The 25,707-nt window shown below is 36.8% G+C and overlaps 2 protein-coding genes across 4 annotated transcripts in view; both read left to right on the top strand.

Annotated features, from left to right (window-relative positions):
• LOC5571231 (G protein-activated inward rectifier potassium channel 3) overlaps nucleotides 1-25,707 on the top strand; it is a 377,954-nt gene that overhangs the window by 7,185 nt on the left and 345,062 nt on the right. The gene's annotated exons all lie outside the window — the stretch shown is intronic.
• LOC5571238 (putative oxidoreductase GLYR1 homolog) lies at nucleotides 13,849-16,551 on the top strand. Its single transcript, XM_021848834.1, is given in 3 exon segments — nucleotides 13,849-13,875; nucleotides 13,992-14,590; nucleotides 15,472-16,551. Coding segments are annotated over 3 exon segments (1,497 nt in total). The 3' UTR covers nucleotides 16,343-16,551.

The following is a 25,707-nucleotide window of genomic DNA, read 5'->3' as shown; positions in this document are numbered from 1 at the left end:
GGTATTTTCTCAGATCCCGCAGAATGCTTCAGTTCTAGTGATTTTTTCAGAAATTCCTTCTTGAATACTTTTAGGAACTTCTCCAGGAATGCTATCAGCGATTTTTCAACGAATGCTTAGAGGAATCTCTACAGAGTTTGGTCGAGAAAATCCTTCCAAAGCTACGACTCCCAATAATTTTCACATGAATGGATCTGAAAAAAAAATCGTAAAGCTTATCCCATGATTTCTTCCATATGTTTTTTTTTAGTTGTTACTTCTAGGAGATTTTCCAAAGATTCTACAGGAGTCCTTCCACAAAGGTTTAATAAAAAAATTAAAAAAAAAAAACGTTTCGGCATTTTTGCTAGAAACCCTACAATGATTCCTAAGTCAGTTTTTTCTTTCATACCATACATTTTCATGAGGTTTATTTTAAAAATTCATCTAGGAATACTCTAAGAAATTGCTCCAATAATCGGCATTTCTTCAGCATTTCATCAAAATGTTATTGCTGCAGTTCAGCTTTTCTCTTTTTTCAGATAAAATTTCAAAATCTTCATGGATTCTTACAACTTTATTTAAGGTCCCATACCAGTTAATACAGTTATTGCTCTGATCATTCGTATATACATTTCTTCATAGATTCTGTCAGAATTTATTGAAAAAATCTTGTGAGACATAATTTAAATTTTCAAATGTTTTTTATTCAGTCATCTTTAGAAATTTATTGAGAAAATCCTAGAAAGAATTTTAACAAGAATACAGGAATTATTTCAGAGAACTTCATAGGAATTCATTAAGGCGTACTTATACTTACACAAATTTCATCAGAGAGTACTAAAGAATTTTCTTTACCAGCAGATTTTTTCGAAATTTACTCAAAAAAAAACTGATATATTTTCTTGACATTTTTCTGGATAATGAATGAAAAAGTCCTTTGAAAAATTTCTTGGGAAATAAAAAAAAATGGAGGAATTCCTGCAGGAGTTTTGAATTCTTGAAAATGCTCCAAACGAGAATGTTAGAGAAAGTCCTAAGGAGATCAATGGATAATAATAAATTTCTGTAAACTTACGTTTCTTGAAAAATGAAACGAACTTTGGTGGAATTTCTGATTCGCAAAAGAAATTTCAGATCGATTTAATGAAGGTTATCTTAAAAAAAATCATGAGTTGATTACTTAGAAAGCTCGTGAAATATCACAAATCATACTTCCAAAGTGATATTTGAAGTAATATGTGAAAGATATCTATAGCAAAACGAGCAGTTATATTTGTAGTGATTTCACAAGGAATTAAAAAAAAAGTCATAAAACTATTCTTGAAGAAATGCCTGTTCAAATGAGGAATCAAACTCTCATGTCCTGTTAGTTTTTTTTTCAGCTAAGAGGTTTCTAAAGTTTTTATTTCCAATACGACCATTTCCAACCCTGATTTCTCCAAGATTTCATCTATGCAAAAATACAAAACGCCCTCCAAAGAAATTTTCCTTAAAGGCCGGTTTGCTACTGACAAGAAAAGGAATCGCCTATCTCGATGCGTGGAAAATTTCTCCCAAGAAATGGTCAAGAAAATCACATTTTTCTGATCGCAGTACGCAGTTGAGAAGAAATGTCAATTCAAAGGGGGCTCTCTGTAGGAAATTTCTTGACCCGTTCAATCAAGGAATTTCTTTACTTTTCTTGAGCGAAACAGCATACTTAGCTTTAGTCGCTGATGTCCATAAATCTCAATTCCATTGTAATGGAAAGGCTATTTATTTCCTTAAGTTCGATTTTTTCCTTATATCTGACTTTGTGTTGTGATTAAAAGCATTTTCAGATCATTTTATCCCCTAATGCTACTACTAGATAACACGAAATATCGTTTCTTAGAGTTCAATTTGTCGAAACATTAATCTTAATTAAATCTTGTTTGGTGGTTCAAAGTAAACAAGTCAAAGATTAATTATGCAATCAAAGTCTCTGCGATTACCCATCACCTTGTGAAACGATCAGACTTTCAATGTTCAATAGTTCGAAATTTGGATTTTCGAGATATCTTGTTGTTGCATCAAGGGGATGATTTTATAGCATGCTTGGTTTTCGGAGAAATTAAAACAAAATCGCATTTTGTTGTTTTAAGTTCTTTAAACAGAATTTGTTTTAAAGTGCAAAATAAAAAAAAATATCATTAGATTTTTTGTTTAAGTCATCTTAGTCGAAATCTTAAATAAATAAATTTTAAGACATCTATAATGAAAAACTCGTCAAAAATTCATGTATTTTGGGTAATTTCTTGAACCTAATGAAATATTTTTTTAACCTGGAAAAACCTGGAAATATCAGGGAATTTCATTGCCGTAAATGAGTAGACACCCTGGGTATCGAAAAGTAGTCGCAGACATTCAAAACGGTACATCTCAGAGAATAGTTCATCTTCTTAAAAGCTTTTTTTCACGCTTATCTTCATCATGTCATCAAGTATTGAAGCAACTAAAAAAATACTGAATAATATGCAGTCTTCAAATAAATACAACAAGTTTTATAAAGCATAGAAAATAAAATCTTGTGCCAAATTACATTTTTGCAGTGTCTTCTGAAAATTCGATGATTTGTATTGAACAAAATTTATGACAAACAAAATAGGATGAAACTTATTCTATCGGAAAATATGTTTACTTTACACAGCACGTAAAACGAATTCCAAAAAAATAAAAATGCACCAAGAAAGCTTAATTATTGGAATAAGGTCGGTTTTAGAAAGTCACTTTTGTATAATCAACTTTTGAAGCTCTGTCATATACAGCGGTAATTAAATAGAGTATCATTTTTTGCTTACGTTACTTCATAAATATGCAAAGAAAGTTTTCAAACAAATTTTTTTATTTATTTATTTTATTTTTTATTCGTTCCAATCGTTCGATATTACCGTTAACGTGTTAGAAAGAAAAAATCAAAAAACGAGGTCAACTTTTTTTCGATTTTTGTATTTGCTCTCAAATGCTTGTTAATGTATTTTTCAAAACATTTTTTATACTACCGTGCACCCCCGTTAATTTGAACGGTATCTCATGCAAACCATCGGGGTTCATTTTTAATTTGAACTTCTAGTCACCCTAAAACCGTTTTTTTGGTTACTTCTTTCGCTGTTTTGTTTTGATTCTGCGCTCCGTTCCACAGCGTTCCATTTCAGTTTACTCCGTTCCATGAGCGAAATGACGTTTGAACCATTTTTAATCTGAACGATGTGCAAATTAGCGGGGTACAAATTAAAAAGTGTTCAGATTAAATGTGGTCAAACCATCGGGGGTACCCGTTATGTCATGAGAGTTGTGGCATAGAATAAATTAGCATACACAAAAAAAAATGTTTTCCTAAAATTTAACACATCAATGTTTTCAGAGGTGTGCAAGATTTTCATCGTCATCTGTTAGTAATTTGCAAAATTATCATACAAAATTCCACTTTATTGAAACAATATCACCTCACCATAATTTTTAAATACATTGTAAAGTATTTCTGATCAAAAAATTGTTTGTGGGTTCAACCCAATAGTTTTGAAACTGTTTTCAATGTTTGTGACTACTTTTCGATACACTCCTTAACTTATGGATCGTACCTTTGTTCTGTGAACAATTGGAAACCTATTTTCAAAACTTTTCGTTTGGGACAACGGACGAAGTAATGATAACATTATCATCAATAATGACATCAAATTCATCTTTACCCAAAAAAAAAAATATAACACAATTTCTTCTACACTAAACAAAATTGAAACCAAAATATGTTATAATTTAAACAAAAATGTAACTCATTTGGTTTGTTATTTTCTACAACTGAATTATAACTAAATTTGTTATAATCAATTGTTCTCAAGTTTTTTTTTTATAACAAATAGCGTTTTCATTATGTTTTAAATTGAAACAAATTTGAAACAGTCTCTGTAATATAACTGATTTTGTTTCTTCTTCTTCTTTTCTGGCGTTACGTCCCCACTGGGACAGAGCTTGCTTCTCAGCTTCTTATGTTCTTATGAGCACTTCCACAGTTATTAACTGAGAGCTTTCTTTGCCGATTGAACATTTTTGCATGTGTATATCGTGTGGCAGGTACCAAGATACTCTATGCCCTGGGAATCGAGACAATTTCCTTTACGAAAAGATCCTCGACCAGTGGGATTCGAACCCACGACCCTTAGCATGGTCATGCTAAACAGCTGCGCGTTTACCGCTACGGCTATCTGGGCCCTGATTTTGTTTCTATTATTTTATAATTTCCTCCATCAACTCAAAGTGCTTCTAACAAAAATTAAATAAAATTTGTTAATTGTAAAAAGAGTTGATATTATTGTGCTACAATTTTGTTGTAATCCACTGGTCATCCACTCTCAGTTTTAGCATGGTTTTGTGTTCGATTTTATCACGCCACAAGTTTATACATTTTACAATGAAAAATAACCCTACAAAAAACAACATATATTTATTGGACCCATCTCTTGCGTGCTTTTCATTTGATTTGTTCTGTTTCTGCAATATAAAGCTACCATTTTGTTTACACAATATATTTCCGAAAAAAAATTATTCTACCATGCTTCACACCGAAAATTTTTAGATCCGTGTCATAATTGAGAAATTATGGTAATGACCATTCTAACACATATTTAATACTTCTTCTGAAGTGAAAAGTTCTAAGAAACTCGCATCTTCTCATATTGTTTCACAGAAAAGAGAAACAATGACGAGAAATCGATCATGTTACATTCGCCCTCATTCTAGAACAGGATTGACATATATTTATCTTATACCAAATTCAACAATTTCATTGCCTTTTCAAGAATTTTTTCGTTCAATAAATAATATCAAAGCATATTAAAGGATTAAACCTTTAAGCATTCAAATCTCAAAATTTATTTATTTATAGCTGATTTAATTAGCTTTTGATAAGTAATTCCTCAAGGTCAATGACATCCGATCCAGATTTGTCTCAATTCGCAGCGCCAAACTATGGGATCAGTTAACCTGATGGCTTCGGATTTATTTTGGACTCCGTAGGTGTCAAAGTTTTGTCGTATCATAATCGTATTGTCGAATCATTAAACTTTTTAACAAGGGAAAGTGTACCACTTATGACCATAATGGGTTTCCTATTTTCCATATGTGAAATTTCGATGACTTTAACATTTTAAATCTTTTTTCTCTGGAAAAGAGTGCCTTCTGAAGGTTTGCCTGAAGGATTTTCCCCGGAGGAATTTCAGGTTGAATCTGTGGATAAATTTTTAGAGGAATTATTGATAAAATTTCTGATAGAATCCCAGGAAGGATTTTTGTGGAATCCTTAGTATAGCACATATATTCCTGGAGAAATTCAAAGTAGAATAACTAGAGGAAAGCCCTAAATGATTCTAGATAGAATGTTTGAAAAAAATCCCATAGCCATTTCCATATCGATGACTGTTCAGAATAATCCCGACAGAGACCTCTTATAATTTTAGAATGTTTCCGGAATACTTCGTGCGAATTATTACTGGAATTCCTCATCCATATCCATTTTTTCCAGTACTTAAATTATGAAAATTCTTCCAAAAATCGTAGATACATTCTCCCCTCAGCCACAGAATGCGTAAAAAGAACAAACACATATCCACTAGACTTGTCGAGATTCAAAAACATGCGATGAAATATAGTGTTGCTGCAATGAACTTCGACAGTTGGTCAAGCAGTTTCATAAACATAAATCAGTTTGACTAATTTGGGGGGCGGAGTTGGAGTTGGTAAAACCGTCTGAGCGTCTGTGGGCTGCATTAGAGAGTTCTATATTTGGATTAGCTCTACTATCTAGACTTTAAAGTTAGAAGTCGTTGATTTTGAACACCATGTTTTTGTGTGAAAACAATCATTGACAGCTCACTTCAGAAAGTCATTGAAATTAATCCAACCCCTACTATCAGATGCAAGTTGTTGTCGAGGCAAGACTTGCACTTCAAATGTAGAAAGTTCAAATCTGGGTTCGGCGTAAACATTTATTTTTACCTTTTTCTCAATTTAAATCATAACTTATTACGTGAAACTTGAGTGTAGGTGCCTTGTCGCTATTATTATTTTCCGTCGTCCGGTGATGGAAGTATTCATGCTTTTCGTCTCCGATCTCCAATCGGTTGACTGTTTTATCTCAAATAGTTTTCCTTAAGTACATAATAACGTAACGCAACGTATTTTCCAATATATGTTGAAGTGGTGCACCAAAATCAGAAATGTGAAGATAAAATCAGCACAGCAGACCGTTTGCATCTGATTGATTTACTGCTGTTGTGTCGTCCAGAAGTCCTAGACACAAAGACAACGGCTCCTACGATACCGATCAAAGCCATCCAAATCTCAAAATCCCCTTCACGTTACTCCGTTGACCAAGAGAGAATATGTTTTGTAAATAAGATTTGTTTCTATCGCACAATCATTACTTTCTGTCGCGAGATCTCGTATTTCACGAAAACACCGCATCGAGCTCCCATGGGTATCCCGCAAGCACCAACATAATTCCCATCCCAATCAGCACAATTTTTCCCGCAGCCAGAGCGGGTCCAATGTTTTCATTTGATTCTACATTTTTTTCCATAATTGCGCAGCGTGCCAGAAATGTGATGATGCGACATTCTTTTTTTTGCGAGAATGTGAACACGTGCGTGACATTCGTCGGCATCAGGGAAATTCGTGTTCACTTCAGAGCCAACTAAAAGCTAAAAAGGGTTGGTGAGCCGGCAATAATGAGTGAAAAGTGTATAGGTAAATTTGAAATCGACATTTGTGCAGGCGACCGACTGGTTTATATTAGCATTTGATTGAATTCATAAAACTGCAAACGCAGGCAAGGATCACTGTCAAGGTGAACAGCCAGCAGCTCGGCGCTGCAAAGTTCTGCTCGGCCTGCTACGATCGATCGCGCATTAGGTAGGTGGAAGGTGGAAATCTTCGAACGGAATGCGGCGCCCGGTGTTAATGATTTGACCGGTTGACATTTGGTTGTTTTCCACTAGAAGGGCCAAAATTTTCACCTGGTGAGTATAAATAATCGCGCTTGATGCTTGTTTTTTTGGCGATCAATCGCACAAAGTTCGGAGTGCGACATTCACGCACACTTTTTCAGAGGGATCCATTACGTTATGAAACATTTTCTATGTCAAGCATCAAAATATTGCTATTTACTTAGTTTAACGTTACTCCTATACTGTATCCAAAAATACGTTTAGTTTTTGAGATATGGGCTATTAAACATTCATTATTAAACGATTTCAGTCAACTTGCATGCAAGTTTATCAGCTTGTATGGCGATTTATTTGCCTAAATTGCCACACTTCACGAGATACATAATAATTATCAACAAAGTGCATACTACTTTATTGCCATATATAACAAACAAACAATTTTGCATGGAAATTGCAGTCATGTTAAAAAATATTTTATCGTGTATTTAAACCAAACTATATCCGAAATGAGAGTTTATGTCCTATTCTGTATGCTTGGTGGATAAGATCACTTATAACTTCGATAGATCATAGTTTGAATTTCTAGTGAACATTAATAAAACCAGTAGGGATTCGTTCTACTTCGTCGTAAGCGCTATTATTCATCGTATCAAATTTTAATTATTCCACTACGGTGGTTTTCAATTTTACCTGCACCAAAGTTTCATTTTCCAAGTGTAATTTTTTTGTGAAAGCTGTTATGGTTCATACACTCGTACACCAAAAATGCAACTATATTTCGATAAATAATTTCAGTTCAATTATCCACTTTGCACTTTTTCACCGAAATCGCATGGACGAACACGATTTGAAAGTAATGCTTAGCGATCGACACCAGTCACACCACTTTATGATGCAAGTTTCTTCCCGCCCCCCTGTGTGACTTACTTCATCGGGCACTTATTTTCACTATGGAATACCTTCGTGCTTCTTCACTGAAGGATAGTATTCCAATCACACGCCGTAAAACTTCTATAATTCACGAAATTTTTGAAATTTCCTCAACGACCGCGTATAGTTAAGAATGTAAACAAAGTTCAATCCGTCGTACTGTGAAAAAAGCTTGTGCGCGAATGCTCGGCGTAAAAAAACGATTCCTTTGATTGTGTTGTTTTCGCTGCTCTGTAAGCAAATGTCATGATTGTTCGGACAAAAGGATAGGGTAAGGGTGAATTTTGATGGCGAACAATGAATTTCAAAGGAAATTTATATATTTCATCATCCTGAAGGAATGGAGGGAGATGCCCGTAGATCTAAATATTCTAGTAAAACATTTTATAATAGCGTTGATGTGTTATATTTTGACCACTCACTATATCACAGTGAGCCGTAAGTTGTGAGACGAATCTGAAAACTGATTGCGACCGAATTGAAAACGATATGACGAATTGAGAATACGGCAAGATGCAATTTCATTGCATTATTTCCAAAAAGACGATTAAGATTTATCAAAATCTTATCGTACAATGCGAAAGCCGTTTTGGGAAAGAATTGTTTGGTATTGGTTTGTATACGCATCATTCACTGCAATACTGGAAAAATTGCAGGTTTTCACTGATCAAAGCTTAATACGATGGATACTAGCACATCATCCTATGTTATCAGATCAGATGGCATCAGATTCAAAAACCAAAAATTTACTAAAGACACATGATTTGAACCTTGAGACACGCAAAAATGTCGTTTTCGTTTAGTAGTGTTATTGATGTATCTAGGATTTTTTCTCTGGTTTCGAGTACCTATGCAAAATCCGTTATGATTTTCACAAATCCCGTAAATTTCGGGGGTTTTTAGTTTCTAGAGAAAACTGTCCATATTCGCATAGTCGACATAAGCGCCACTGACGTTTTCAGCATATGCTTTAAGATTTTTCCACTCATGTGTCTAGGTAAGGATTAGAACAAACGCCCTATCGATGTCAAATGCCCTATCGACAAAAATCTGTAAAAAAAATGGGGTCCCGACCAGTGTATTGCAACAGAGTTGTAACAGAATTTGTTACACAGTAAGCACGTTTTTAATAACATAATTAGTTATAATTTTGGCAGGTTTGTGTTTAAAATAACAAAATACATATATGAAAAATTTCCTCTACATTAAACTAGATTTAAACAAAATATGTTATAATTTTAACAAAATTATAACTCACTATGTTTCAAACTGAACAAAAATATAACTTATTGTGTTATTTATCATGCCTGACTTATAACAAAATTTGTTATTTTAATTAGATTTTACGCCAATTTTAGATTTCTTATAACAAACTGTGTTATAATTGTGCTTAAAATTAAACAAATTTTAAATAGACTTTGTCATTATTTTGTTTTAATTATGTTATAGTTTCTTCGTCCCACTCAGATTTTTTCTAGCACAAATGTCACAAATGTCAGCACAATTTTGTTGTAATCTACTGGTCGGTATGTTGTGGCATGAAGTTTTTCTTGAAATGTATCTAAATTAATTCAAACAATAATCCTGCAGAAATTTTAATAAATAAATCAGTTTAAATTTCACCAAATTGTCCTATATGACGTTTTTAAAGAGTTTATCCGAGATGAGCCAGCCTCGGGTTGCAAATCTCGTTAATAAAGATAATAATAATAATAATAATAATAATAAAGAGTTCAACCAGAATCTACTTTCAAAATTCGGTCGAAGATCTTTAAAATTAATCAAGGAACAAGAAAGTCACCAGTTTGTACTCCATGAATTTTATCGAAATATTTGTGAGAACTTCAAGAAATTCCGCCAAGGATGTGCACCAGAGTTTTATTTATTAAATTCTTCAATATTAGCAAATATCCTTAAATTCATTTGGATAAAACCTTTTTCAGAATAACTCAAATATTATTTTGCCAAAATCAAGATTTTTTCAGATATTATTTGTCCCGGCAAACCTCGTATTGACATCTAGTATGCGGTTGAAAAACGTATTGAAATCTCCTATACAAAATGGCGTATTAGGCGGCATCCACAAATTACCCAACGCTCTAGGAGGAGGGGGGGAGTAGACTCAAGCGTTACGGCTCATACAAAAATTAAAAAAAAAAATCATACAAAAAGCGTTATGGAGGGGCGGGGGGGGGGAGGCGGTCAAAAATTTCCAATTTTAGCGTTACGTAATAAATGGACGCCGCCTTAGTTCCCTTTCGGTTTGACCGACTATTCCGGAAGCTATTTGACCCTTTCTCAAGCCAATTCTTGACCTATAAACACCATTCAATTTTCATTTATGTAGATAGATATCTCAGAGAAAACAAATCATGAAAGCGGTTTTAATCCTCACTTAACCAGTGAGTTAAAAAATCATGAACATATTCAATAGTGTTTCCATGAATTCCAGCAGAATTTGAATTCAAATGCCGCTTTGTGCTAAAGTTGTCACTTCGGTGAAGGTTATTATTATATTTTTTTGATTACTTACTTTGGCAGGAATGTCATTCTCTGCAGCATATAGCGGATCAAATCATGATTTTTCGTCAGAGCTACGGGCCGTATAAGAAATTTAAAATGATTCTGCAAAAATGCATTTGCGTATGACCTCGATTAATTCAATTTTTTACAAATCAAATAATGCAATTCAAAAGTGTTATATTCTAGAAAATTGGGGTTACGCTTTTTACGCTCGCTATAAAACAACGAGGGATAATTCATATTTGACGATTTTGGCTACCGATTTTATAGATACATCTTAGTAGGCTGTTATTTGAGATTGTTGATTTAGTTGTCAAATTTTTTCATCAATATTGTATTCATGGGCCAGAGCAAGATTTATTGAAGTGAAGGTTCAGCAATCTAAGCAGTCAGTAGGTTCGAAGTGTGATCAGCTGCAGGGGAAGAGGAAGTGACAGCTGGCGAGCTGATTAGCTGACGGGTTTGTGTACTCTGTTCTTCAATCTGCCGTTTCTATGGAATTGTTAGGGGTTGTTTACTGCTAGTAACAGCAGTTGAGTGAAAATTTTCTCGCGCGTCCATGAGCCTTCTTACAGCGCATTAAACTTCAACCAAAACAAAGTCGCCAGTGGTCACTAATTGTTTCAAAATAGCGGAATGGAGAATCTGGCAGATTGGATTACCTCCCTTCTAGATACCTTGGGCCAGAGTATCTCTATATAGTTTAAAACATCTACATTTATGATATACCGCCGTGCGGGGTGACTTTGACTACCCTTTTCGATGCATCTCATAACTAATATGGGTGTCAAAATACTAATCCTTGACCATCCAGTAGCTTTTTAATACGTATTCTTGAAACATTTCACATTGTTTCCATGATCCTGGTTTTAGTTTGCTGTAAAAATCTTGGCCCAAAGTCACCCTTATGGACCAATGTCACCCCGCACGACGGTACAGTACATTAATTTCAGGTTAAGTTTCTGAGAATTGTTTTCTGAATATTTAATGATTAAATGGTATCCCAACAGGTCACTCTTTTATCTAATTTTATCTATTTTATATATATTAACAGCCAAATCCAGGCTTCGGTCACAAAACAATACATGATGAATCTCACAGCGCGTAATAAACAACTCTTCCAGTACTGGAAAAGAAATAATATTTTAATAAATAATGAATTATTCAGTAAAATGCATTCAACAAATTCACTTTTGGAGAATGTTTCGTAGATTTTGAATGTTGCTTGATGTTTCCATGTTTTCATGACTTTTCCAACTTGTAACGGTTTGCTGAGATGCAACCATAAAAATTATAGTATAGGCAAGGATGGTTCAAAAGTTTATGGCAATCTCGCGTTAAAAGCTGGATATAATAGGTACCAGCAAAAAAATGTTGGCCAGTTTTTCTCGAAACCAATTTACTATACCATTTTTTGTCTCTTTCAATTTCTACTGCATAACAGATCTTATTGGTTTTATACTAAAGAAAAAACATGATTTTAATTTGAATGGAGCAAATGAAATATTTTATACCAAAATATATTTGTTAAAACAGTAAGATTCAGATTAATGGATGGTTCATACTTCACAAAAGATGTTTAGAGTTTTCGCCCTCAAGTCAGTATTTCGTAACATTTGTAATACAATCAAACCTTTATCAGTCGATATCTGAAGGGACCATCGACTCATGCAAATATCGAGTCATGGAACAGAAATGCTTTGGAAAGTTGTTTCAGGGGACCATGAAAATTTGTTTTTAGTTTGATTCCATATGAGTCCATATCGAATCATGGAACACCGACTCATGGAAGATTCATTGTAAATGAATAACTAAGTAAGCATAAACCAAGCCATCATTTTTCTCTGGTATCTGTGGTGATTGCAAACTATTGTGTACTTTTGTACTTGAAAAATACCCATTTTCTCTTCTAAGAAAGAAAAACAAATGGATTGTTCTATATTGGATCATGTTGAGTCTGTTTTCATAAATCAATGAACTCATAAGTTAATTTTAGTTTTGTAATTTGTATAAATGTTTAGAATGTTCATAAAATTTTGCATTTATTTTCAAAAAAATGATTGTTAACCTTCATTTATCGCTGTTCAGCAGGTTCACTTTATGCCTCCTGTTTGAGTGACCCACATAACGAACAGTTCTCTATGTTAGTATTCATTATAATTTTCGGTCAAGAGGCGTTCTGCCAGATGACCCACAACTCATAGAATTGTTATGTTATTACAGTGGGATTCTGTTTTTGGCAACAAAGTCAAAATTTTCAATTGCCAAAAACGGCGCCCATTTTTTGAATTTCAAGAAAATCATTTGGACCTTGTTACGTCATCATTATGGAACCAAATGGAACGATCCATTTCAAAGCAGATTTCCAAAGGATAGGACTATGCTGTAAATCTATAGACCCATCATATTAATTGTGACAGGCGTTTCACACACTTTTCATTACTAAAATGATGTTTTATAAGCTTTATGTATACTGTTTGTATCTATAGGCCATGCAAAACCAGTAATCGCATATGTGACCTTTATCCAAGCGCTGGACAATTTCTCAAAATAATGTAAGAATACAAAAATACAATACATTTCATTATAAAAACAAGTTCTAAGTGTTACAAAATTAAATGATTTTTCTGATTCAATGAACATAACAAATTAATTTATCTTTTAAGCCCAAGCATCAAATTTGACAGAATGAAAATGACTCAAAATTATATTTCTTGCATGGAAAGGCATCTTATATCAAATGATTGACTACATTCTAAAGGGCACACAGAAACAGTTCTAATCAATTTCTAACAAGGCTATGATATTTTTTTTTGAAACAGAACATTCACTTAGCCTTCAATAGGAACTTCCACTGAAAAATGGATGTAAAATTCCTCTAATATTAATTACACAATGGTATAGAACAATGATACTCAACATGCGGCCCACAAGCTGCATGAGCACCCCATAACTGTGGCCCATTATATCATAGAATACACCAATAAGCTTATCATCACTTCAATTCGAAAAAAATAAATGTGTTTTAGAAGTTGAGCTTTTGTGTTGTAAATCAACTATATGAAATCAATAGAAATTCTCAGGATCCCGCTATGAAAACCCGAGAGCCCAATAAAAGCCTTCAGATTCCGTTTACAATCCACAGAAACCCGCTAGAATTCTGAAGTAGCTCGCTAGGAACTCACAGGATCTTGCTTAGAATTTTCAGGATATTGCTTAGGATTCAGATAGGAATAGACCATTTCCGTCAGAACTTACCCCCAATTTTTATATTTTTCTTTGAAAGACGGTAACTTTTAATGATTATTGACGCTTTTAGATTTTGTTTATATGCAGTCCTGATTTTCTTACAATTTTTTAAAAACTTGAGAATTCACCACATTTTGAGCTGAAAATCGTCGTGCGGCACAGTTGTTTCAACCCTATGGGTATACAAAGTGGAGATTTTTCCTCAATGTCCAATAACACCCCTGCATTGAATGTTTGTAGATATAATGAAATGTCAAATCCCAGCTCACAACAAAACTGGCTCGCTCGCACATTTAAAAAAAGATCAACAATTTTCGTTTGTTTTATAAAACTGCTAGGTATTTATAGCTTCAAACTCCGTGCTCAAACCCTCACCGGAATCATCAATCCAAAGGCTTCTCGCCCTGGCCAGGTCGTATCTCGGAGCCCCCAGCAGAGCTCCGCCGTATTACCGCCAAGTCGGCCGGCTTCAAGGAGGCCGTTCAGCAAATCGAAGAGTTCATCGCCTCGCCGGAAAACTTCCAGCATCTGTTCGCCTCGGAGTAAGACAACCGCCCCGATCCGGACGTCGAGTTCAACAAACTGCGCAAAGGTGGCACCGAAAGCGGCGAGGAAACGACCGTCAACAACACGTCCACCCCGGCAGCGCTGGAATCGGTCGAAACGAAACCCGTAACGGCCAAGAAATCCGCCGCCAAAAAGAAAGCTGCTTCCACAACCAAAGCCCGCGCGATAGGCAACAAAGCGAAAGCTGCAGCGGCCCTGAACGACACTTCATCGCCCAAGCGCAAACGGAAAATCCTCAACGATACCACCGGCGATGTGTCCTCACTTGATCTCGACACTTTCTCCCCGGTGCGTCGCAATGTACCTGTATCACATCTGTTGAACCGACCAACGGTAGCCCGCCCGGCCACGCCGGAAATCGATATGATCAGCGCACAGTGGCCCAAAGCTGGCCAAAAGTCAATAAAATGAAGTTTGAAAATTCCTTTTCGAATATTATTATGAATAACAATTCCCCAAAATTCCAGATCAATCGGTGTATATTTCGATTTTTTACAGCATGTAACTTGAAGAGATGTCAGCTAAAAATGACCCTTTTGAATTTTTCAAATTTCGTGAAGGTTGTTCTATAGAAATTGCAGTTTCTGTACTAAATCATGACCAAATCTTTCTCATTCGGTCTCATTCGAAAGAATATACCTTGGGCTTTGTTTTGAAGATATTTTGAACCATGTTAGACATTTTTACCATTTGAGAATATCAAGAAGTGTATAACATAGAGCTCCTTCAAAAATAAGACATTTTTTCAAAGGTAGTGCAAGATATCTGGGAAACGCTCTAAAATGAACATTTACCCCTCAATGTGTGGCAAATATTCCATAGTATTCGATGTACTATGGCTTCACTTGCGCTTTTTTGTGCCAAGATAAGAAAAAAATATTTTTAGTTACACTGCGAATCAGTCTATAAGACCATCATACTTGTTATATATATCGCATTTTTCTACCATTTTAAGCTCCCGAATAGATTCAAAAACCACCTCGAGCTTGCCCACGATATTGAACTTTAAATTGGCATCGGAATAATGTCGTTTCATTCGATTTTGATCTGGATACGGATTTAATTGATTGAATTAAAAAAATGTGCTATTTTAAACTAATTCTGTCAAATGTACCGGAAATATAGATTTCTTGTTTCAACGACTATTTCTATCAAATAACCTCTAAAAATCATGTTTTGTTAAATAATTAGCATCTTTGAACATTTTGAGTGAAAATTGTACTTTTGGCCAGCATTTGTATTGGATGCGGCCACTGTGCAGCGTGTCGAACGCGCTCCAGTCGCGCAACATTCAGGCCTCGAATCTGAAATTCGGGTTCCTCGGACTCGGCATGATCAAGAATCTACTCAATTCCGGCCACTCGGTCGTGGTTTGGAACCGGACGGCCACCAAGTGTCGGAAGTTCCAGGAAGTGGGCGCCGAAGTCGCCGACACCCCGTCGGACGTGATCGAAATGACCGATGTGACGTTCTCGTGCGTTGCCGATCCTCAGGTTGCCAAAGAGTTGGTATTCGAAAATTGTGGCGTCATGTCGGCCAATCTGGTCGGCAAAGGCTACGTTGAGATGACCGGCGTCGATCCCGAAACGTCACATGACATTGCAGAGCAAATTATCTCCAAAGGAGGACGATATCTAGAAGCACAAATTCAGGGATCCAAAAACCAAGCGGAGGAAGGAACGTTAATAATTCTGGCCGCCGGCGAACGGGTGCTGTTCGAGGAATGCCAGATCTGCTTCGAGGCCATCTCGCGCAACTCGTTGTACATGGGCGACGTGGGCAATGCCACCAAGATGAATCTGGTCCTGCAGATGATCTCCGGCGTGATGCTGGCCGGTATTGCCGAGGGGCTGGCGCTGGCCAATCGAGCGGGTCTTCAACAGAAGGATGTCCTGGAAGTGCTGGAACTGACAAGCATGTCGTCAGAGCTGGTTATGCAGAAGGGAAATGCAATCATCAAGGGCGAATTCCCGCCCCAGCAGGAACTGAAGCACATGCAGAAGGACCTCAAGCTGGCGCTGAACCTGGCCGAAGGTCTGGAGCACCCCCTGCCCATCACGGCCGCCTCCAACGAGGTGTACAAGCACGCGAAATGCCTCGGCTACGGTTCCCACGATTCCAGCGCAGTTTAGTTTCGGTCTAGCGCTGAAAGGAGGAGATGTGAGCTTGAAGAATTGAACGGCGACGACGAAGAAGGAGTGCATATAAGAGCGCGGGGATGGACCAAGATGGACGGAATAACGCATCCCTGCTGGGCACCCCCGAAATGTTGGGGTGGGCAGGGACGGCGTGGACGTATGGAAAAAGGTTGAAGGATTATTTTAGCAGCTATTTTTTGTTTTCTTTTAGTAGCAAAATACAAATAATGTCAACGAGTCCTGCAGTGAAGGTCAACTCCATATAAAAATGAAAACAATTCCTGCACGAAATGTCAAGAGCAGGACCGTCAATAGACCATTTCCGTGAAAAAATTTTATTGGCTTATATGCTTTCTGTCAATTTACTGAACAAACTTTCCTAAGGAACCGATATGTTTTGGAGCCTTTAACTATTAGAAAACGATGAAATACTTGCGGCACGTTAGTTCACCCCTCGGTCCCCTGCAATTTGTTTCACCTCGAAAAAATGCAGACCCCTTTTTCCCCTATGGTATTGCCACCACGTTGTGGTGAATTTAAGATCAGCTGGCATGACCAGATGATTTTTGTTTATGTTTTCATTCATCATAATGGGCTCCGCTGGTTTCGCTCCCCCTTCCTTCACGGTTCCTGAATCACCGCGGAAACCACCTTCACCGTTTCGGCCGAATATGACCGCACCCGGCGAACACTACACGGTTCTGTAACGCGAGGATTGTAGTCGACAGATGCCTGATCTCTCTGTTTTCTGCCGACGAGGATTGAATAAGCCGGAAGATTCCCGTCTAGAGGCAGCAACAGCCGCGCAAGGAAATCTTGAGCGGCTGTTGCTGTCTCTAGGCGGGAATCTTCCGGCTTATTCAATCCTCGTCGGCAGAAAACAGAGAGATCAGGCATCTCAAAATTTCCTTCACTGAGAAAAATCTACACGTCAAGGTCGTGTGTTTTACTTATAGATTTGCGCAATGAGGAAAACCACATGATTTGAGTGTGGTAGCCATATGGATTTCTTCATTGATTTCACGGTATAGTAACATGTGTATCAACATTAGGTTGTCATGTGAAACAAACATGAATTTCCAAATATTAAATCATGAAAACCAACTGATTTGCTTATTGAATTCGAAATGTAGTAGCTTTAGATAGTCATGTGTGATAGAACATAAATGTCATGGGACTGAAAGAAGAAATTTGGTAGAAGAACTTTTGCTCCCCAAAATATGGATCCGAGGCTCCTCTGCTTGTCGCAAGCTCTCTTGATATTTTTTTTTTCAAACCCGTGAGCCAGCAACAAGCGGGGTGCCGCAAATCCATAATTTGGGAAGCCAGGGATAAGCACATTCCATTTTTTCGAAACTGAAAGCCAGGAAAATCTGTTAGTGGAATCCGATTTTTCTACTAAACTATACATTATAATCAATGTAGAATTCTCGTACATCGGTCAACTTCACTAATAAAAGAAAATTCGAATTCACAAATTTTCATCTAACACTTTCAGCTTCAAAATTTGCTTCTTCTCTTTGGAAGCATGATGATGACTGTCGTTCGACACGAGGTCCAACCGCAATTCAGTTTACTATGCATCCCATGGGTTGATCACAAACAATTTAGAAGCTTTGAACATGGAAATCGATAGCATAGCTCATGGATTTCATCATAACAATCTCATTGCGCAAATCAATGAATCTACCAACTTGAACATGATGATTATGACACAAGATAACCATAAGCAAAACACACTGAATCCGTGTTGGAGTGATGATCTATGCGTCCATAGGTTTACACATACGAATCTGAAGAGAAAGCTTCGGGAACTTATGTGGAAAAAATATGGAATCCCTGTTGTCGGTTGATGAATCAATCCATGAAGCAAAACAAAGGAATTTGATGTGTAACACACATGAAGTTTGCAAGAAAATCATAGCAAATCGATATGGACGTTCATGAATCGATCCATAATTTTAAACACACAGATCGAGCGTGTGGATTTTTATCAGTGTTGCGCGGCTGTTGCTGCCTCAAGGTGGAAATCTTCCGGATCAACATATGTTGTTGGATATCCAACATCCAAATTTACGCATTTGCCGGCATGAATAGTAAAAATAGCCTTCTACAGAACTAGGATGAGAGATTTGTTGTTAGGGGGTGGTTTTTGAATAGGGGAAGGGGTGGTAAAATGAACACCTTAAGGAAATCATCTTGTTTCTGATGGAAAAACGAGAAATTTCTATAGTTCTATCGCACAACATCAAAAATAGGGATGTAATCTATAGCAGCAACATGGATTCAGACTAAAATAGCTAAATTTTCACATAATTTCATCGCTATCAAAAAGCGATGCAAATGTTCATTTTACCTGCACTATGTGGGTAAAATGAACAGCGGTTGGTGGTAAAACGAACACCATGCAAAAAACGTGAGCAAAACAAATATTTCTGAAAATTTTCATTGCCCCACCGAAAATACATCCATTAATGATTGTAACCCATTCAAAAAGAATTCTCAAGGTATCAGATTTGACATCATATCATAACGATATTCACTTCACCGAAAAACCTCAAGTCTTCCGAGCCAAAAGTTACGTCAGTTTTAATTTTCAAACGTGGTTTTCGAAAATCTTAGTTTTCGTTGATATTTTTACTTCGATTGACCTACGTATCAACTCGAACACTCAGATTTATGCTCTAAATCGTCCGCGCGTGATAAAAATCCATTGAAATTTGTTTTTTCTCGGTAAACGGCACGGTGTTCATTTTACCACCCCTGTTCATTTTACCACCACTTCCCCTATGTGGAGGAAAACATATTTTCCTAAACCTGAATCGGGTTGGAGTTGAAACTGTGATTCAGAACGGGTTGCGCCAGTTCCAACCTGGTTTAAAAACGTTTGTTTGAGTACTTTCAAGTTAGTTTCGTTGGCGCTCCTGTTTGGGGCGCCCTGATCGGGATCACGGTCAGTTTGAGCGCGCACCTGATTTGACGTTTCGAAATGTAAACAAGCATCCCAATGCAGGGGTGGAATCGAAAAACTGTTGCAAATCACCACGCTGATTCCCATAGGGTTGAACAAACTGTGCCGCATCTCGAATTATTTTTCAAAATGTGGTGAGTATCCATGCTTTCAAAAATTTGTAAGAAAATCAGGAGTGCATATAAACAAAATCTGAAAGCGTTAACATTCATTAAAAATGATTGCCTTTCAAAGAAAAATACAAAAACTGGGGGTTAGATCTGACGGAAATGGTCTATTGAATATGATGAGAGAGCAACAGAGATAGCAAATTCTCCGTCACCAGGCAACAAAGTGGAGACGGCGGAGGAACAGCTGATCAATATTCACCACAACGTGGAGATAAATTCATAGGAGAAAAAGGGGTTCCCAAAACTTTTGGAGAGATATAAATTGTAGGGAACCGTGGGGTGAACTAGTGTGCCGCCAGTTTTTCGTTGTTTTTCAATAGTTAGAGGCTTGAAAACATATGGGTTCCTTGGGAAAGTTTGTTCAGTAAACTAAAAGAAAGCTCATGAGCAATTAAAAAATTTTCACGGAAATGGTCTATTGACATCTATACAATAGCTTGCAGGAATTTTGAGGATATCGCATATAATTTTAAGATTCCGCTGCGACATTCCTGAAAATTCTCAAGTATCTGATGGAACTTCTCAAAAGTTCACAAGGACTTCCCATACTACCACGAAGAATCTTAAAATACCGTTGGAAACATGATCAGAATCCTCAAAAGTTTGTGAAAAAATTTCAAAATAAAGCTAGAAATTCGCAGGACGCCTTGGAAATTAAAAGCGTTTACAAGGATTCGTTATATTTCGCACAGCATCCCCAATAACTAATCATACATTCTCAGGATCCCGCAAGAAAATCCTAATGTCCAATAGGAATACCCAGGTTTTGCTCATTATTTTCAAGAATCCGATGAAAATTCTTAGAAGCCCAAGGATACATTGAATCCCGTGAAGGTTCTCCAGAATCCAGTTAGAAAACTCCTAGACTCAGCTAGGGATCACCAGGATCTCGTAAGCAACATTTTAATTATTTCTTGCGGCCCGCATTCTTAATATGGCACGCAGTATACTCCAGCCTCATTAACACTGGTACAGATTATGCATATTTTTCTCAATGAGTCGAACGTCATACAGAGTGTCTATCGTGTATTTGTCATGGTGACGCTACAAACGGCGTATAAAAGCAGCTGGTTGGTCATTTGTATTTCTAATTTTTTTATTTATATTTTTAAATTTTGTCAAGGTTATGAATTATATATCGACACTTCTGAAACTTACTTGAACTAGTTTTCTTGAAATACGCAATTTACTTTACTTTTTACATACATGTAATTCCACAATAAAAAGTACGGTCAGCTGAAAAGGCGACACGCAATATGTGAGTGAAACTCTGTGTGAGTCATAGACTTTTTGTTGCTCTTCTGTCCAAAACTGAAGAAACAATATTTCTCGATTACTTTTTCAAATCGACGTTAGTAACTTCCAAACGGTTTTGAGAAAATCAATTCAGAAGAATCACAACCTGTCTTCTAAAACTGTTTTAAAATGAATCACCTCTTTAATATTTTTTGGGCGTGCACATTGCTTAAATTTAGCATACAATGTGGTCGCGTTCAAAAACTATGTAGTTCTTATTGTTTCACACAAGAATTTTATGACAAAATTATAAGCCGTTTTATTCAGTTACTTGCGACGTTTTTCTACCAGTGTAAAATCGACATAAGTAGTGTTTTGTTTTGATTCGTAGTTAAGTCACTTTGTCTCTCCATACAGCGGGGCGGCGGTTGGTTAGGTTGCGAAAGTTGAAAATCTTACTTTCGTCGTTTTGTAAATCCGGAAATTAAACGTTCTAAAAGTGAACAATCGAGTTGGTTCAGAGCGAAACGTGTAGAATTTCGTCTGCGAAACACGTAGGATCGATAAATAACTCAATAACTCAATAATCGCTTACGATACGCGTAGCGTTCGGTGCGATTTGGGGGAATATCAACGAAAATTTAGAAACTTAAGATGCTGTAAGCGTGAAGCTGACTGGAATTTCAAATGACTAAAACAAACAACACAATGATATTTACAAAAATTAAAAATTTTAGCGGTAGTCAAAAATATTGCCAAAAACGAATCCATTTTGTTGCCAAAATGGGGGGGTGCCAAAAATGGAGTAGCTTAGCTTAGCTTAGACTGACTACACATATCAATAGTTGCTATCCAGCTTTTTACGAGCGCTAATGGCTGCCGCAAACAGGCTCACTTTCTGGTAGGGATGGGTCGATTTGACGTTTGGCTTGGGTCCGCTCAATATAAAACGACCCAAGCCAAACGTCAAATTGACCTATCCTTACCAGAAAGCGAGCCTGTTTGCGGCAGCCATTAGCGCTTTTAAAAAGCTGGATTCCGTGATTGACCGAAGTCAGTGAAAATGCACAAAGAATCAACTAGAAGTTCGGCTGGGATTGGCCATAATCTTCTTCAGTGTGCATAATTCAGTGCCTCTATTTATACAGGGTCAATAACGGCGCCGGCCACGTCCTTGCAGTCAGGTGGGATTGGGGGAAGGAATGTTAGTGTGTAACCTTTGCTATTTGGAGACCGTGTTTGCCTCTGCATCTCCACAAAGGTTACTGGGAAGGATGTTTGTTAATGGGGAGGATCGTTGGCTCAAAGGATTCACTTTGATAAGTGATTAGACCATGATAAATAGTTTTTTGTCAAATATGAATATCCTTTTATGAAAATATAATATTTTCATTTGATTTGAACAATTTCTATGTAAAGGAAAATTATGCCGACACTTGAGGTGACGAACCATTCAAAGTTTGTTGAACAAATATCTAAATGTAACATTCCTACAGCTGTCAGGACGAAAGCATGTGTTATTATATTTTACTTATTTGAAAAGAAACAAAAACTCGATTGGCTGGAACATCATAGAACACTCTTATTCTTATGCCGACACTTACAGTGGCGAACCATCCAAAGTTTGTTGAATAAAGTGAACCTTTCGCAAGTCTACACTTGTAGTGTCGAACCATGCAAAGTTTTTTTATAATTACAAAAATAAAGATAAAAAGAAAGGGGTGTTTTGAAAACAAAAAAATGTTAAACATAAATAATTCATGAATTAGAGTTTATGTCTACACTCACAGTGACGAACCATTCATAGTTTGTTGAAAAATCATATTTACGTCCTACCGTTGTATCGATTAAATGTGCATTCATACATATTTTACAGATTAGAAATAGTAGCATGAAACGAGCTCACCAATTGATTCGTCATCCTTGACTGAGCAGCAACAATCCACATTCAGCTTAACTCGTTTGCTCGGCTGTATAAAAGCACTCAGAGAAAATAGGCGCACGACCCGAGAGGGAAAACAACTGACGACTGCTCGGGCTTTCTTGACGCACTGCCAAGGAGCAATCGTCAAGGTCGAAGATCAAACAGAACTAACCGATCGCGGAACTTTTTCACTTCACTCGAACGACGCGCGACATGTTTGATCCTGCCCTCGTCACTCGCTCCCGCAGAAGCAAGCGTCAAGGTCGAAAGATCAAACAGAACTCGGGGGATTGCCAAAAATGGAGTATGTCAAAAACGGAATCCCACTGTATAAGCTAATTCAGTGAAATATCATAAAACATTTGGGCCTAGATAGCCGTAGCGGTAAACGCGCAGTTATTCAGCAAGACCAAACTGAGAGTCATGGGTTTGAATCCCACCGGACGAAAATCTTTTCGGGTTGGAAATTTTCTCGATTTCCTGGGCCTATCTTCGTACCCGCCACATTAGAGCAGTTCAAACTTCAAAAAAGTTTGAGAATCCCATCTTCCAAATCTTTCTTATCCTCCTTTAAAATAGTGTTCTATGAAACTTTCAGCTGTTTCGGTGGAGATTCAATGGTGACCCAAAGAAAATGTAGGTTTATTTAGAAATTACTATGGAGAAATTTTGAGAAATGTACCAAACCAGTTGGTAATGTAATGAACGTTCAACTTATCATCGCATAGTGAAAACCTATTCTTCAAAGCTCAGTAAAGTAGCTGAAGAGAGCAATTCAATACAACGAATGGGAGAAAAGATACTCAGGAATCTGTTTTTTTATTAACACTTCAGTCGTCGCGCTGTTGTATTTTGTACAACGGTGATGAAAAAAACTCGCTTTTCTCACACAGCACCACCACGCTGGTTCCGACGGTGGCAAACTACGCGACAACTGAAGGGTTATGCACCATATGGAAATTTAGCCCTACAAACTATTGCAAAAATCCCATAGAAAATATAATATAAAAATATAAACTCAAAAACAATTTGTTTCTTAGCCACTTCCTTATTACATTTCAGTACTAACGTGTACGGAACATTTTTCAAAATTTCTTCATAGTAATTTCCATATAAAGTTATATCGTCTTCGGGTCACCTTTAAATCACCACCGAAAAAGATGAAAATTTCACAGAACATTATTTTCATCTAAGCAGTCAGTGGGTGCGCGGTATGGTTGGCTGCGGGGAAGAGGGAAGTGACAGCTGGCGGGTTTGTGTACACTGCTTTTCTCTCTACCGTTTCTATGGGGTTGTTAGGGAATGTTTACCCCAACAAACATAAATACAGTGAAGTGAAAATTACCGCGAATCGAATTTTCGTCACTGATGTAGTATTCCGGTGTTTTGAATCGCAGAAAAGTGGATTACAAACTTAAAAACTTTGTTAATAGTTGCATGTAATGCGCATCTTTTTGAGAAATTCCAAATAGTTCTTCGGGTGAGAGCCACCCACCACTGACGGTCCACCGATGAAAGAGAGGATGTGCCACGTTGTTGCCATCTGATGGTGACGGTTGTATTCGGCGATGATGAAATAAAATGATGAAATGAAATTCAGGTACTTTGCCGCGTATACTACACACATACGGGTGTGAAAGAAACATTGTTTACTTCTATACTTACTTTGTCACGCCATGCTCCTGATATCCAAACAACATAAACAAACTAGCCAGCTATCACTTGGCATTTCAAAATGGCGGTAAACTATTATTAAAAACCTCAGTCGGCGGAGCTATTTTTTCCAAAGTTGCTGGTAAATCTAAGCAGAAGATTAATTATTTCTAATGTCTACTACGTTTGCTAGCATGAAATTTCACTCAAACGGCTATTTATGATTCGATGTGATGCAAACTCAATCATTTTTTGCTGAGAGGTTCATGTGAGGATTTGAACAGCATGCGCATAATTGGTATAAACACAAAGTGGAATAAGAAAAAAACTCAGCAATCACAGAAAAAGAAGACCGTCTTCGCGAGTCTCGTCTCAGATATACACATGGAAAAAGAGTCAATCGGCACAGATAATAGTTCACTCTCACGGTGTGCCAGAAACCGTTATTAACGCAAAAAGTATTGATATTGAATCAAAGACAAATTAAAGACCTCCATGTCTCTTGCAGTTGCCCAAAATTTTATGGCTCATAAGGTAATCTAGAATGCCGTGAAAAGTGTACTGTACAGTACTAGAAGTGGTACCCAATCTGAACCCGAGTGTGACGGACCTGATTGAATGCTATTTGCATTGCATTTGCTCCGAAAATTTGAAAATATTCTAACGAGGGAATCGAAAGTTATTGTGATTCGAAGGTTTTGGCCTATTTTGCAGGGTTTTTCACATGCTTCAAAATATTCCCCAACGGTGCATAATTATTAATTTGTAAACCACCCAAGTAACCATCAGCTTTGCATTAAGCATTCAAAACATGCGATATCCAAGCATCTTCTTTATGATTTTGAAACAATTTCGTCGAGAAAATCAGATGTTATAGTGATTTGTGTATTTCTATGAAGTTCTATGAATTCACAAATGAAAATGTCATAGAACCATTTCCAATTCAAAAAACGAACCCATTTGCTTGTTCTGCAACGAAGCACTGCCATTCTTCAATGAAAGATACAAGTGTAATACAAATCTGATAAGTTAATTTGTGTCGCAATGATGAAATGCGTGTTACGAATACTATTTTAAATGATTGAAAACAAATCTTAACGTTCAACGCTCTGTCATTGTAATCATCGTCATCATCGAAACATCAAAAGCAGTTTTTATTTTCAAAACTGACAATTATTCGATGAAAATGTGTTCACTGTGTTGCAATTGGAGAATAGAATGCTGTGAACACTTTTTCCTGTAAATTTTCTTGCTTTTGAACGAAAAAACCACTTTTGAAATTTTTGAAATCAATGACGGATCCTGCCCCCTTAAAGACTCCAAAACTTCAAGGTACTCTAATTGTGTTGTGCGAAGATGCTTGACTACTGTATATATACCTTTTAAATGCCGAGTGTTTGTTCTA

The sequence above is a fragment of the Aedes aegypti genome, chromosome 3, assembly GCF_002204515.2.
Source record: "Aedes aegypti strain LVP_AGWG chromosome 3, AaegL5.0 Primary Assembly, whole genome shotgun sequence".
Classification (NCBI taxonomy): domain Eukaryota; kingdom Metazoa; phylum Arthropoda; class Insecta; order Diptera; family Culicidae; genus Aedes; species Aedes aegypti.
Note: the sequence above shows the minus strand (reverse complement) of the source record. Positions and strands in the feature narration are given on the sequence as shown.